The sequence below is a fragment of the Castanea sativa genome, chromosome 9 (genome assembly GCF_040712315.1).
Source record: "Castanea sativa cultivar Marrone di Chiusa Pesio chromosome 9, ASM4071231v1".
NCBI lineage: Eukaryota > Viridiplantae > Streptophyta > Magnoliopsida > Fagales > Fagaceae > Castanea > Castanea sativa.
In genome coordinates, this window is record NC_134021.1 from 1,810,814 (window position 1) to 1,825,671 (window position 14,858).

The 14,858-nt window shown below is 34.8% G+C and overlaps 1 protein-coding gene across 1 annotated transcript; it reads right to left on the reverse strand.

The window, feature by feature from the left end:
- Nucleotides 1–5,886: 5,886 nt before the first annotated feature.
- LOC142610463 (uncharacterized) lies at nucleotides 5,887–6,804 on the reverse strand. The gene is made up of 2 exons (XM_075782273.1): nucleotides 6,495–6,804; nucleotides 5,887–6,290 (listed from the first exon to the last, which is right to left on the reverse strand). The coding sequence occupies exons 1-2, from the start codon at nucleotides 6,802–6,804 to the stop codon at nucleotides 5,887–5,889; spliced, it is 714 nt and encodes a 237-aa protein (XP_075638388.1).
- Nucleotides 6,805–14,858: the final 8,054 nt, after the last annotated feature.

The following is a 14,858-nucleotide window of genomic DNA, read 5'->3' on the forward strand; positions in this document are numbered from 1 at the left end:
TCCTGTAAATAGATCAGGGTACATGATATCTGCACCGCTGCCCTGATCTATCATCACCCTCTTCACATCATAATTCTCTATCCTAAGAGTGACCACAAGAGCATCATCATGAGGTTGAATGGTACCAGCCTTATCCTCCTTGGAGAATCCCAAGGCGGGCAAAATGGCCTTCAACCTCTTTGGCCTGCAGCCTGCCTCCTCGGCCTGAGAATGGAAAACTGCCATCACCCTAGTGGGAGCCGAACCGGTCCTGCCAGGTGCAGCAAAAATAACATTAATTGTTCCTAAAGCCGGCCGAGATGAATTATTCCTCTGATTGTTTGAGCCAGATTGACTGCCCAGCCCGCTAGGTTGGCACAAGTGTTGCTTCAGTTTTCCTTCACTGACAAGCTGCTCCAAGTGGCTCCAAAGGGTCCGACAATTCTCGGTAGTGTGGCCCACATCCTGATGGTATTGGCAGAAAAGGTTCTGATTCCTCTTCGCAGGGTCTCCTGCCATCTTACAAGGCCATTTGAAGAAGGGTTCCTTACGAACTTTCTCCAGCAGCTGATGTACTGGTTCTCGGAACACAGTGTTCACGGCCTGAGGTGCTGCCGAGGCGGACTGCCCAACGTAATCTCCCCTCGGCCTGTTATTGTGGTACATGTCCGACCTGAAATCCCTTCTCTCCTGCGGGATAACCTTCTCCTTACCCTTTCCTTGCTGTTGGTCTTCCTCCACTCTCTTGTACTTGTCAATACGGTCCATGAGGCGATATACACTGCGGACGGGCTTTGTAGTCAAAGACTTTCTCAGGTCGTGATCAGTAGGAAGGCCTACCTTAAAGGTATTAAGTGCCACCTCATCAAAGTCGCCATCTATTTCATTAAACATCTCCCAATAACGGTCGGAGTATGCTTTCAATGTCTCCCCCTCCCTCATGGTCATGGATAACAGCGAGTCCAATGGCCGAGGTACTCTACTACACGTAATGAACCGCGAAGCGAATGCTCTAGTAAGCTCCCCAAACGAACCTATAGACCCCGATTTAAGGCCGTTGAACCACCTCATAGCAACAGGTCTCAGGCTAGAGGGGAAAACTTTACACATCAGGGTCTCGTTGTGAGAGTGCACCGCCATCCTCTGGTTAAAGTGACTCACGTGCACCACCGGATCAGTCCGGCCATTGTAGATGGTAAAAGTGGGCTGGGTAAACCTCCTGGGAAGCAACGCCCTACTCATAGCATCGTTGCCTAAGCCCCTAGAATGAAGCTTCTTACGTTTGCGAGTTGGCTGGTCGTCCTCCTCACCGGAGGACGTTGCACTGGTGGGGGAGCGCGACCTTGAGCTGTAGCCACCTCCCCTATCCTCCTCTGAGGAAGGATTAGATGAGGACGGTGAAAACCTACGTTTAGCACGGCGTAACTTTCTCTTCAAACGATTGATTTCCTTCTGTGTGGATTTAGAACCCTCCTCGTGGGTGGTGCTACCCCCACCATGAGTATGGCTAGCGCCGGGGTATTCTGTATGGACACTTCCCTCACGATCCCTTTAACGCTCAAGGCGCTCGAAACGATCCTCCGGTTGTGATCCCTGTGACTCTGCATGGTGAGAACCTAGGCCTGCCATGGTATCCCAACCTTTTCTAGACTAGATTTTCCACAGACGACGCCAATTGTAAGTGCACAATTGTACCTAGACCCAAAGAAGATTATGGGCTCAGGCCCAATGAGCCTTAAACAATAAAATTTGTAGAGTGTGGGCTTGAAACCTAGGTTAGAAGTGCTGGGAGCTTGATAACAGGCTTTTATAAATGAATATAGGTAAATAACGAACGATAATTGCAAAGGATCTCCTCGGACTCGAGCCGAGGACTACTTCTTTATTATTTTTCTTTCTTTCTTACAGGTTACAATCCTTAATTTCTTTTCTTTTTCTTTAGAGAGAGAGAATCAACGAGAGAGAAAAAGATCAAGATCCCCTCTCCTTTTGCATTCCTCCCCCCTTAAATACCCCCTTTTTAGATGCCCTTTGGGACCCTGACTAGAAGTTTCTGCCCTACTGTTTAGGGGTCACTTCCCCATTAATGCGGCCAGGGAGGTAAGTGCAGAGTCTTTAATGCGGAGGTAGCAGCCTTTGCTCTAGATATTTTCCTTAACACTAGGGTATCGAGAAGGTTCAGGGTTTCCCCCTTTAACCATTAGTCTTTCTAGAGTTGAGCTTTGACCTTCATAATGAAGCTTTGAATTCTCTAGGGCTTGTCCGAGGAGAAGCTCATCCTCGGCTGCAACCTTGGACCCTCGGCGTATTGGCCAATTCGTAGAGTTCAATTCTGAAGCAGGTCGGCCCTTCATGCTACAGTCCAAAGGCCCATATGCCCATTTGGGTCCTTTTACTCCCCACAGAAACATATAAAGTTTTTTCAAACACGACTTGAGCCCTGATTTTTTCAAAAAAATATTATTATTATTTTTTCATAAATATTAATGCTTTAAAAAAATTAATGCTTCATAATAATTTTATGAAAAATTAATAAATATCTTTTTTAAAACAAATCAAGGCTCAACACACAATTTTGCCAAAAGTAAAACTAGATCGTTTTTTTAGGATCACAAACACCAATTTTGACAAAGACTAATGGAAAAAATTAAATTAAATAACATTGAAACTTAAAGGGCTTAATTAAATGAAAGTAAATTTATAGGACTGATTTGATTTTCAAGCAAACGTTTTTTTTTTTTTTGAAAAAAGAAAAAGAGGCATTATGAGTAGTGGTATTCAACAACTGATTTGCACTGAAGCTTCGAACAGAAATCGAGGTGCCGCACCGAAAAACAAGACGATTGACTGGACTGAAATAGGTGACCGAAGACGACCTCTCATTTTGTCACTGGTTTAGAGAAGTGGTTGGAATTGAATATGATATTTCACTACAAACTGAACCGCACAGATATATGATGTATGTATATCTCACAAAACCCATCCTCCTCTCTCTCTCTCTCTCTCTCTCTCTCTCTCTCTCTCTCATCAAAGTCCAAGCCCAAAAACCCACACTCATACTAAACCCAAAAACTCACACCAAACCCAATAACCCAGTACCATAAATCCAAATAATCAAAGTATATCTAAAACAAACTGTAGCGAATCCAAATAATCAAAGTATATCTAAAACAAACTATAGCGAATTTGAAGCAAATTAAGGTCGATTGAAGGTGAGTCTCTCTAACCCTTCATATTTTCTCTTTGATTTGATGTTTTGATATATGGGTTTTAATTTTTTATTATGTGGGTTTGATTTGTTGGATCTATGGGTTTGATTTAGGATTTGTGGGCTTGATTAGTGGATTTTGGCTATAGGTTAGATTTGGGAAATTTGTGGGATTTATGGTTGTGCCGACCGATCTAAGCCTCACTAGTGCCCAAAAATTAGGAGGTCAAAGAACTAATTGCCGGCGATCATGAGTGGAGCTAATGAAGTGGTAACTGGTTCCTAATGTACAGTGGCAAGTTTGCCGAATAACTGCATCATGAATACCCCTAAATGTGGGAATTGAACTTTGGACCTCTTATTTTGAATTAAATTTCAAAAAAGTCTAAGACCACAATATTTTTTACAACTTCTTGCTACAATTATGACATGGCAAAGAGTAATTGGTGAAAAAAAATGATAAGTTCATGTATAAGTGATGATTAATTACTTACAATCTGTAACGTTAAAGTTGTGACAAAACAATTGTGACATAATTTATGATCCTAGAACTATACTTAAATGAGCCCGGTTAAGGGCACACATTAAGCCATTAATTTTTGAAAATTTTTGGCGAAAATGCACTTTTAGTCCCTACATTTTGACGTTTTTCCATTTTAGTCTCTACATTTTAATTTTACCACTTTTAACCCTTAAACCAATTAACGCATGTTATTTTCGTCATTTCCATCAGTCAACAGACGAAAATTTCTGAGGTGGCAGCCGAAGACAATAAAATATTATTAAAATTGCCACCTTAGCATTTAATTTTTTTTTTAAATAATTTATCAATTTTAATTATAAAAAAAAACAGAATTAAAAACAATAAGAACACAAAGAACAAAAACAAACCCAGATACAACCTAGAACCAAACACAAACTCAAATTTAAAAACACAAAAACAAACAAAAATGATTGCAGCTCCGCACAAACCCAAAAAAATCATATAAACCCAGAAATCAAACTCTGATCCGTGCTTCCATAGTCTGCAAACTCTGGCACTTCATCATCTCCTCCCCAACCTTCTCTTCCTCTTCCTCTTCTCTTCATCCATGGTTCTTCCTTTATGGCCTCCACAACACCTCCTCCAAGAAACACCAATCCTTCGCCTTCGACCCCATCTCCAACCTCGGCGGTGTCAGATTCATCGGCAACCTCGTCGACATCGAGGACCATTTAGTTGTCGAGATGTACAACCCCGTCCTCAACCCTTTCGCCATCGTCGATTTCACCGCCAAGATCTGGATCTGCCCTTTCTGCTTCCAGCGCAACCACTTCCCTCATCGACTAGTCAACCAGCGTGGGGCGGATGGTCTAGTAGTTTTGGTGATGGGTTTTGGCCGTAGGTCTGGTGATTTTCTTGCAAGATTGGCGTGGGTCCAATGGGTTGCTGGTGAGACTGGCGTGGGGCTGATGGGTTTTAGCCGCGAGTTTGGTGATTTGCTTGCAGGATTGGCATGGGTCTAACGGGTTGCTGGTGAGACTGGCGTGGGGCTGATGGTCTAGTGTTTTGGTGATGGGTTTTGGCTGTGGATATGGGTTGTTTTGGCCATGTGTCTGGTGGTTTGCTTGTGAGATCGGCGTTGGGTTGATGGTCTAGTAGTTTTGGTGATGGGTTTGTGGTTGAGCTGGGTTTGTGTTGAGTTATTGTATGTGGTTGAGCTGGGTTTGTGGTTGGTTCGGGGTTTGTGTTTGAACTGGGTTTGTGTTGAGTTTTATGATTTTTCTGGGTTTATACGATTTTTTTGGGTTTGTGCGGAGCTGCAATCATTTTTGTTTGTTTTTGTGTTTTTAAATTTGAGTTTTTGTTTGGTTCTGGGTTGGATCTGGGTTTGTTTTTGTGTTCTTTGTGTTCTTATTGTTTCTAATTATGTTTTTTTTAATTAAAATTGATAAATTTTATAATAAAAAAAATTAAATGCTGAGGTGGCATTTTTAATAATATTTTAATGTCTCCGATTGCCACCTCAGCAATTTCTATCGGTTGACTGATAGAAAGGATGAAAATAACACGCGTTAATTGGTTTAGGGACTAAAAGTGGTAAAATTAAAATATAAGGACTAAAATGGAAAAATGTCAAAATGTAGGGACTAAAAGTGCATTTACGCCAAAAAAATTTTATTGAGAATTGAAAAAGCTGGAAAACTTTTTCAATTCTCGATAAAACTTTTTCCAAAAATAGTATACTATTGTGTGTCCTAAGGGCTCACGTTAGTAAAATCCTACTTAAATTTGGCACAAAGTTAAAATTTGCCATTTGTAATTTAAATTTTATAACAAATATTAGTATTTTATTACCATTAGACAAGAAATTTAGACGGTATTTCACAGCTCGTCACCACGAAGTTACTCTGACCTTTGCCACGCTATAAAGCATTATTTTTCTAAGGGAAAAGACAAACCAGCTGTGGGGCATTGTTTTTAGCCTGGTCACTGCAAAATTACCGAAACTGTGAATAAATCCCCCTATTTCTCTCTTACACGTGCACACACGGAGTAAGCACAGTATTCATTCCAGGGACGGAGCCAGGACTTGGAGTTAGGGGGGGCAGAAGTATAAAAAAAAAAAAATGAAACTCCAAATAAACATTCATTTAATAAACCATCAACAAAGAAAAATACAGAATTTTTTTTTTTAAAGATATTACAATGCAATTATTTATGAAAATGGAACTCGTCGTCTTTTTAAATCTTCGAAATCATCTATGATTGAATCCGTACTAATTGTCGCAGCAATGTCCCTTTCAATGAATAACATCATAGCGTCTAACAAAAACTCATCTTCCATTTTGTTGCAAAGGTCAATTTTGATGACATTCATAGCTGAAAATGCTCGCTCTGTAGTTGCAGTAGAAACGGGAAGAGTAAGCACAAGCTTGACCACTCTACAAATAAGCGGATAGATTTCTGATTTTCTAGTTCTCACCATCCATTGGCACAATTCAGAATTATTTTTCAAATTCTTGAACCCTGAATGCTGAACTACATCATACTTATAAAGATCAAGTTCCTTTTTCAAATCATTCTTTTCATCATCTGTGAAGTCTATTGGATAAAATTTATCTACCAATGAACAAATATCACTAACTCGAAAAGATTCATATGCCTCTCAAGGGTCTAGAGCTGAGCTAAGCGTAAGTAACTCCATGGCATGCTCGCTAAACCGATGATTTAGTTCCTGTAATTGAGAATCTATTCCTGCATTAAAAATATCTACTTTATAATAATGCTCATTTTTAAAGTCCTCTTGTTGATGACAAGATCGACCAAATCTTGCAACATAACGAGCATTCATATCAGGGACATCTATACCACGTTTCTTACAAAATGATATCACAGTAGCTAGTAAGTCATCCCATTTCTCATCTCTAAATTGTTGAATAAGCTTTGTAGTGGATGAAACTAAATGCATAGCATTTAAAATGTCTTGTGATTGGTTTTGCAAAGCTTGACAAAGTTTATCAGTGATTCCCATAGTTTCATTAACAAAATGCAAGATGAAGACAAATTCAAATGAAATTAATACCTCATAAGCAGACTCTGCTTCTACTTTTTGTGAAGAATTTCCTTCATCCATGATTTTCAGTAGAACTTCACATGTTGGACTAAACAACTTTATCAAGTTAGAAACCGATTTATAATGCGAACCCTAACGAGTATCTCCAGGTCGCTGTAAAGTGACCATCTGATTAAGTCCTTTCCCAGACTCAAGATCTTCAATATCAATCAAATATGCAATGTCAGAAGCTCTAGCAATTTTTAATTGCTCAATACGTTTGCATGAAGCACGAATATTATTGATAGCCAAAATCAATTTTTTGAAAAATCTATTAAGAGGGACAACTGCTTTCGATGCTCCTACTAATGCCAATTGTAAACGATGTGCAAAACAATGAATGTAGTAAGCATATGGACAATCATTCAAAATCAAAGCTTGTAATCCATTCCACTCACCCCGCATGTTGCTTACACCATCATATCCTTGCCCCCGAATGTTTTGGATATCTAAGCACTAATTAGAGAGCAAATAATATATCTCCTTTTTAAGGGTCACTGCTGCAGTGTCAACAACATGAACAATCCCATAAAATCGTTCTCGCACAAAGCCAGCTGTATCAACATATCTTAAAACCACAGCCATTTGCTCTTTCATGAACTCATCACGAGCTTCATCAACCAATATGCAAAACTTTGCATCACCAATTTCTTCCCTAATTGCCTTCTTCACTCTGGTTGAAATAACATGTAGAATTTCTTTTTGAATCTGAGGTGATGTGTAGGTGGCATTTTTTGGAGCTTTTGCCATTATTTCAACAACATTATTATTATAGCTCACCATTAAATCCAATGTCGTAAGAAAGTTTCCCCGATTGGTTGAAGTAGAGCTTTCATCTCGACCTCTAAAAGCAATAGCTTGCAAGGCAAGATGTCGAACAACATCAATTGAAGCCTTCAATCGTACTCGATTATTTACAACTAGTAAGTTGCCCGTGTGATGCACAGATAATTTTATGATATTTTATGTATAACACTTTTGAATAATGTTGTACATAAATTATAAAGAAAAAGTAAATTAAATTAGAGTAAAGAAACATATACATTTTGAGATATTAAAAATTGGTTTAGTAGCTTCATTGCATATTTGTAGCCTTCTTAAGGTAAGATTTTTTTTTAAATCATGAAACCAAAAATAAAATGTAAAAGAGTAACGGGACCATGAAATAAACTAATTTGTGTTGTATTTACATATTTCATACTATGAAATAAAAGTATACCAAACTCTCTAGCTATCTTTCACTCATCGATAGTGCGACATTAAGACATGGTGTAAGCAAGTGTGTATGCATGTGTCTTATAGATGATTTAAAATTGAACCATGGTAGAATATGACTTTACATTGTGCACCTAATATTCTCTCTGCTTATATACCCAAAACAAAAACTAACTAACCAAATTACCTAACCTAAATCATATTTAAGCCCCTAATTTAAAAAGAAAAAAAGATTACTCGTAGGGGTTTCGGTGTCTTGATGGTGGTGGGGGGTTAGTATAACGGAGGTGGTGACCCCTCAGATTTCTCTTTCTCTCTCTTTCAAATGTTTTGTTAGTCTCAGGTCTTTTAATTTGGTAATATATAGTGCAATAGTGCATTTTATTTAACAATTCACAACATTTTTGTGTCTCTTTGTCTCTCTTTAGACTCTTATCTCGTTAGCTATTACTATTAGCCCGCCCTTATTTATTTATTTATTGTTTTTGAAACACTAAAATAGTGGGTATACTAAAAGACATGAAGAACAGTGAAAGGTGCGGTATAAGCTTAGGCAATTAATGAGATAACAGTAAAATTAGATAATATGAACTTTTGGGTAACAATTAAAAAAAATTAATGAAAGAGGTAAAAAAAGGCTAAATACAAAATTAGAGTGCCACTTGGCAGGACCTCATGCATTCTTGCATGAGGTCTCTGAGAGAAAAACCTTTTGTAACAACTTTTATTTTACAATATTCCTCCAAAAAAAATTTTTTTACTCATTTCTTGAATCGAATAATTATAATGGTTATGTGTGTGCAATTTATAATTGTTATTTCACTACATATTTATAGCCTTCTCAAGGTGAGATTAATTTTTCACCCTAAAAAAAATGTAAGATTAAGTTTTTTTAAAATCATGAAACAAAAAATAATTGCAAAAGAGTAACAGGACCGTGAAAATCAAATAATTTGTGTTGTATTCACATATTTAATACTATGAAATAAAAGTATGTCCAACTCTCTCACTGTCTTCCACTCATTGATAGTGAAACATTAAAATATGGTGTGAGCAAGTGTGTATGCACGTATCTTATAGATGATTTTAAACCATAGTAGAATATGGCTTTACATTGCGTACCAAATATTCTCTCTACTTATATATCCAAAACAAAAACTATCCAACCTAATTACCCAAACATAAATCATATTTAATCTCCTAATTTAAAAAGAAAAAGAAAATACCCGTAGAGGTTTAAGGTTTTGATGGTGGTGGGAGGCCAATATGACGGAGGCGACGTCCCCTTAGATTTGTCTTTCTCTCTCTTTCAAATGTTTTGTCAATCTCAGGTCTTTTATAGTGAAACAATGCATTTTGATTTTATAGAGAAATAATGCGTTTTATTTAACAATCTACAACATTTTTATGTCTCTCTATCTCTCTTCAAGGCCTTATCTATTTAGTTATTACTATTAGTCCTTAATTATTTTTTTTTTTTTTACTTTTTTTAAAATATTAAAATGGTGGGAATGCTAAAAGACATGAGAAAGAGAGAAATGTGTGATGTAAGCTTAGGCAATTAATGAGAGACTAATGAGATAACAGTAAAATAAGTTAATGTAAACTTTTGGGTAATAGTAAAAAAAAAAACTCAATGAAAGAGGTAAAAAAAAATGCTAAATGCAAAATTAGAGCGTTACTTGGCAAGACCTCACGCACTCTCATATGAGATCTCTACTTATATATATATATATATATATATATATATATATATATATATATATTCATGATTATTCCTTTATAATTTCTAATCACTAATCAACATGAGTCTCAAAAAACTTTGTGATAAGACTTCATCATACCTACAAAATAAGAATAGATTTTTTTATCTTTATTGTTAAAAAAAAAGGATATTGCTATTGTGTTCATCCTTATAAGAATTTAAGCATAGATTGAATTTTCATTATTTTTGACAATTTTTCTTTGATTTCTTTATAATTTATATATTGTGTTAGTTTTAATGAACTTTTTCTCAAGCTTTCAGAGGATGGACTTTAGATAAGATGTTCAACTTTTATATGCCAAGCATTGATTATAAGTCTTGTACATGAAACAAAATAGAGATAAGAAATTAAGAATATGGTCCATTTTGGTTGGCTTTAGCTTGATTTGTCTAGACATCAATTTTCCTTGATTATTACTTGTATACAAAATTTCAGAAACATTAAATTGGAATAGGTCCCTTACCAACCTAACCAATTGGAATTGGATGAAATTACTAAACGTTGTCTACACTCCAAATTTTTTCTGCATCTCATAATGATATGTTGTTGACAGGTATCATCCAAGTCCAACATGATTGAGAATTGTAATTGAGACTATGGCCCAGAAGCTTTACTATTCAATATTTTGCGAGAAAAATTAAACATTCATTTGATGTAACAGGAGACTATGGAATTTGACATTATATACACTGGGGTTTGTTCTAGATGTTGTGAAATTGCTGTAGGTACTAAAAACTTTAGTTTGATTAGTTGGCAATTCATGTTCTTTAATCGTAAAAAGTCTACAATGAAAAACTTGTGTGTGCCTACAACAAATGTTTTGGAGAGAAAATTGTTAGCCCCCTCATCCCATTGGGACCCTTCTATTTATACAAAGGAAAAATGGTCCAATATTCCTAAGTGTGACTTAGTTACATGGAATTTTTGTGCAAATATGTCTAGATTTCTTTTAAAAATTTAGTTATAATTTTAAACACTAATTTGGTGATTTTTATATGATTTCATATGTTTATAAATAATCTAAATGTTATTTCAATTTGTGCAAATTATACAACATAGAATCGGTAATTTAGCAACATAGGCATAGGAGAAGGCATGTAGTGGTTTAGGAAGAGTAGGCATTTAGTTATAAGGGAAGAGGAGTAGGCATAAACATAAGAAAACCTTAGGATGGAGGAATAAGGAAAACAAAGAGTTTTTGATGATTAACATCCCTCTATCTTATCCATTAGTCTTATTTATTACTAATTAAAATCTGTTGAGTTAGTAAATAACTGATGTGACATCTAATAAGTGTAATAAATTAAAAATGAAGTACTTTATTTTTAAAAAAAAATTAATTATCTTTTCAAATAGAGTGCCACTTGGCAAAACTTCGTGCTCTCTCACGTGAGATTTCTGCTTTTATATATATATATATATTTACTTATTCCTTGAACTGAATAATTATAATGGTTATGTGTGTGCAATTTATAACTGTCGTTTCACTGCATATTTATAGCCTTCTCAAGGTAAGATTAATTTTTCACCCTAAAAAAAAAGGTAAGATTAAGTTTTTTTTAAAATCATGAAACAAAAAATAAATGCAAAAGAGTAACAGGACCCTGAAAATCAAATAATTTGTGTTGTGTTCACACATTTAATACTATGAAATAAAAGTATGTCCAACTCTCTCACTGTCTTCCACTCATTGATAGTGAAACATTAAAACATGGTGTGGGCAAGTGTGTATGCACGTGTCTTACAGATAATTTCAAACCACAGTAGAATATGGCTTTACATTGCGCACCAAATATTTTCTCTACTTATATACCCAAAACAAAAACTATCTAACCAAATTACCCAAACCTAAATCATATTTAATCTTTTAATTTAAAAAGAAAAAAAAAATACCCGTACAGGTTTAAGGTCTTGATGGTGGTGGGAGGCCAATATGACGGAGGCGACGTCCCCTCAGATTTCTCTTTATCTCTCTTTCAAATGTTTTGTCAGTCTCAGGTTTTTTATAGTGAAACAATGCGTTTTATTTAACAATCCACAACATGTTTATGTCTCTTTATCTCTCTCCAAGACCTTATTTTGTAAGTTATTACTATTAGTCCTTAACTATTATTTTTTTACTTTTTTAAAAAATATTAAAACGGTGGAGATGCTAAAAGACATGAGAAATAGAGAAATATATGATGTAAGCTTAGGCAATTAATGAGGGACTAATGAGATAACAGTAAAATAAGTTAATGTAAACTTTTGGGTAATAGTAAAAAACACATAATGAAAGAGGTAAAAAATAATGCTAAATGCAAAATTAAAGCGTTACTTGGCAAGACCTCATGCACTCCCACATGAGATCTCTACTTTTATAGATATATATATATATATATATATATATATATATATATATATATATTCATGAGTATTCCTTTATAATTTCTAATCACTAATCAACATGAGTCTCAAAAAATTTTGTGATAGGACTTTATCATACATACAAAATAAGTATAGATTTTTTTTATCTTTATTTTTTTAAAAAAAGGATATTGCTATTGTGTTCATCCTTATAAGAATTTAAGCATAGATTAAATTTTCATTATTTTTGACAATTTTTCTTTGATTCCTTTATAATTTAGATATTGTGTTTGTTTAAATGAATTTTTTCTCAAGCTTTCAAATGATGGACTTTAGATAAGATGTTCAACTTTTATACGCCAAGCATTGACTATAGGTCTTGTACATGGAACAAATAGAGATAAGAAATTAAGAATATGGTCCATTTTGGTCGACCTTAGCTTGATTTGTCTAGACATCAATTTTCTCTCTTGCCAAAAGTCTGACTTATTTTAGGTGGAAGTTTCCTTGATTATTACTTGTATACAAAATTCCAGAAACATTAAATTGGAATAAGTCCCTTACTAACTTAACCAATTGGAATTGGATGAAATTTCTTCCCATTCACACTAAACGTTGTGTATATTCCAAATTTTTTCTGCATCTCATAATGATACATTGTTGATAGATATCATCCAAGTCCAACATGGTTGAGAGTTGTAATTGAGACTAAGGCCCAGAAGATTTACTATTCAATACTTTGCGAGAAAAATTAAACACTCATTTGATGTAACAGGAGACTATGAAATTTGACATGGTATACACTGGGATTTGTTCTTGATGTTGTGAAATTGTTGTAGGTACTAAAAACTCTAGTTTGATTAGTTGGCAATTCATGTTCTTTAATTGTGAAAAGTCTACAATGGAGAACTTCTGTGTTCCTACAACAAATGTTTTGGAGAGAAAATTGTTAGCCCCCTCATCCCATTGGGACCCTTCTATTTATACAAAGGAAAAATGGTCCAATATTCCTAAGTGTGACTTAGTTACATGGAATTTTTGTGCACATGTGCCTAAATTTCTTTTAAAAATTTAGTTATAATTTTAAACTCTAATTTGGTGATTTTTATATGATTTCATGTATTTTTAAATAATCTAAATGCTATTTCAGTTTGTGCAAATTATAAAACATAGAATCGGTAATTTAGCAACATAGGTATAGGAGAAGGCATGTAGTGGTTTAGGAAGAGTAGGCATTTAGTTATAAGGGAAGAGGAGTAGGCATAAACATAAGAAAACCTTAGGATGGAGGAATAAGGAAAACAAAGAGTTTTTGATGATTAACACCCCTCTATCTTATCCATTAGTCTTATTTATTACTAATTAAAATCTGTTGAGTAATTAAATAACTGATGTGGCATCTAATAAATGTAATAAATTAAAATGATGTATTTTATTTTTTAAAAAAAATCAATTATCTTTTCAAAGAGAGTGCCACTTGGCAAAACTTCGTGCTCTCCCACGTGAGGTCTCTGCTTTTATATATATATTGATTTGTTCTGAAGTGAAATTGCCCACTACCATGTCTATGTGTTGAGACTGGTTCATCAAATCCTGACACGCTTTATGGGCAAATCTATGAGTGGAGTTAAGATCTTTCCCCATATGAAGACTAAAAGAACAGCTTTCACCATTTCTCACTTTCTTTCAATTCTTAAATCCGTTAACTGTGAATGCATTTTGTCCATCATGCCCAATTGGCTTATGAAAGAGAAAGCAGAGTAGACAAAAAGCAGCATCTTTTTTAGGAGAATATTCAAGCCATGGCTTAAAGTGATCATCTTCATACCAAGAACCTTGAAAGCTTCGACCCTTCTCAGATTTTAAAATTTTTTTAAAACGAGGCTGGTATGGACCCAACGTAATGTAACGTCGCCGAATCTCATCTCGTTGATCAACATGATAAGTATATATTTGTCTACGCAATCCAGGATCACGTTCTAATTGCAACGAACTCATATCAACCTTTTGAAATTTTGTTTGAGAATTTTCCTCAAAAGGGACATCAAGATTTTCCTCAACAAGTTCATCAGGATTTTCCTCAATTGGGATGTCAAGATTTTCCTCAATTGGGGCATCAGGATTTTCCTCAACATTAGTGGTTGGCAATGTTGCATCGCTAGTATTAGCTTCTAAACTATTTGAAGCTTTTCTTTTGAAAAAATCAAATATGGTAGTTGACTTTTTCATAATCTACAAATAAAATATAATTTGAAATTATTATGTTATTATATGGTTAATAATCTATAATCATTACACACAATAGACAAATACTATGCACACAAACATTCAACAACGGACCAATAAATTTTAAAATTACAAATAATCTTTTTAATTATTTACCTAACTTTAATGTTTTAAAAGACACTAACTAATAGACAAAAACACTAAAGACAAAACTAAAAAAAAAAAATCACAAATAACAAAACATGACAGCCACATCCTATTGCTAAAAACAAAACTTTAAAAAAAAAATTACAAAACATTAATGGTGAGAGTTGATGTTGCGTGTGGGGTTGCGTAATTGTGTTTGTCAATTGTCAGATGAAGAAAAAAATCACAAATGACAAAACATCACAGCCACATGCTATTGCAAAAAACAAAACTTAAAAAAAAAAAATTACAAAACATTAATGATGGGAGTTGATGTGGCGTGTGGAGTTGTGTAATTGTGTTTGTCAATTGTCAGATGAGACCTTTTCATGTATA

Coding starts and splice junctions, on each gene's coding strand:
- LOC142610463 (XM_075782273.1), bottom strand. CDS start 6,804: ATGGATGAAGGAAATTCTTCACAAAAAGTAGAAGCAGAGTCTGCTTAT. Junction 6,291..6,494: donor TCGTTATGTTGCAAGATTTG/GTCGATCTTGTC, acceptor GTTCATTGGTAG/ATAAATTTTATCCAATAGAC.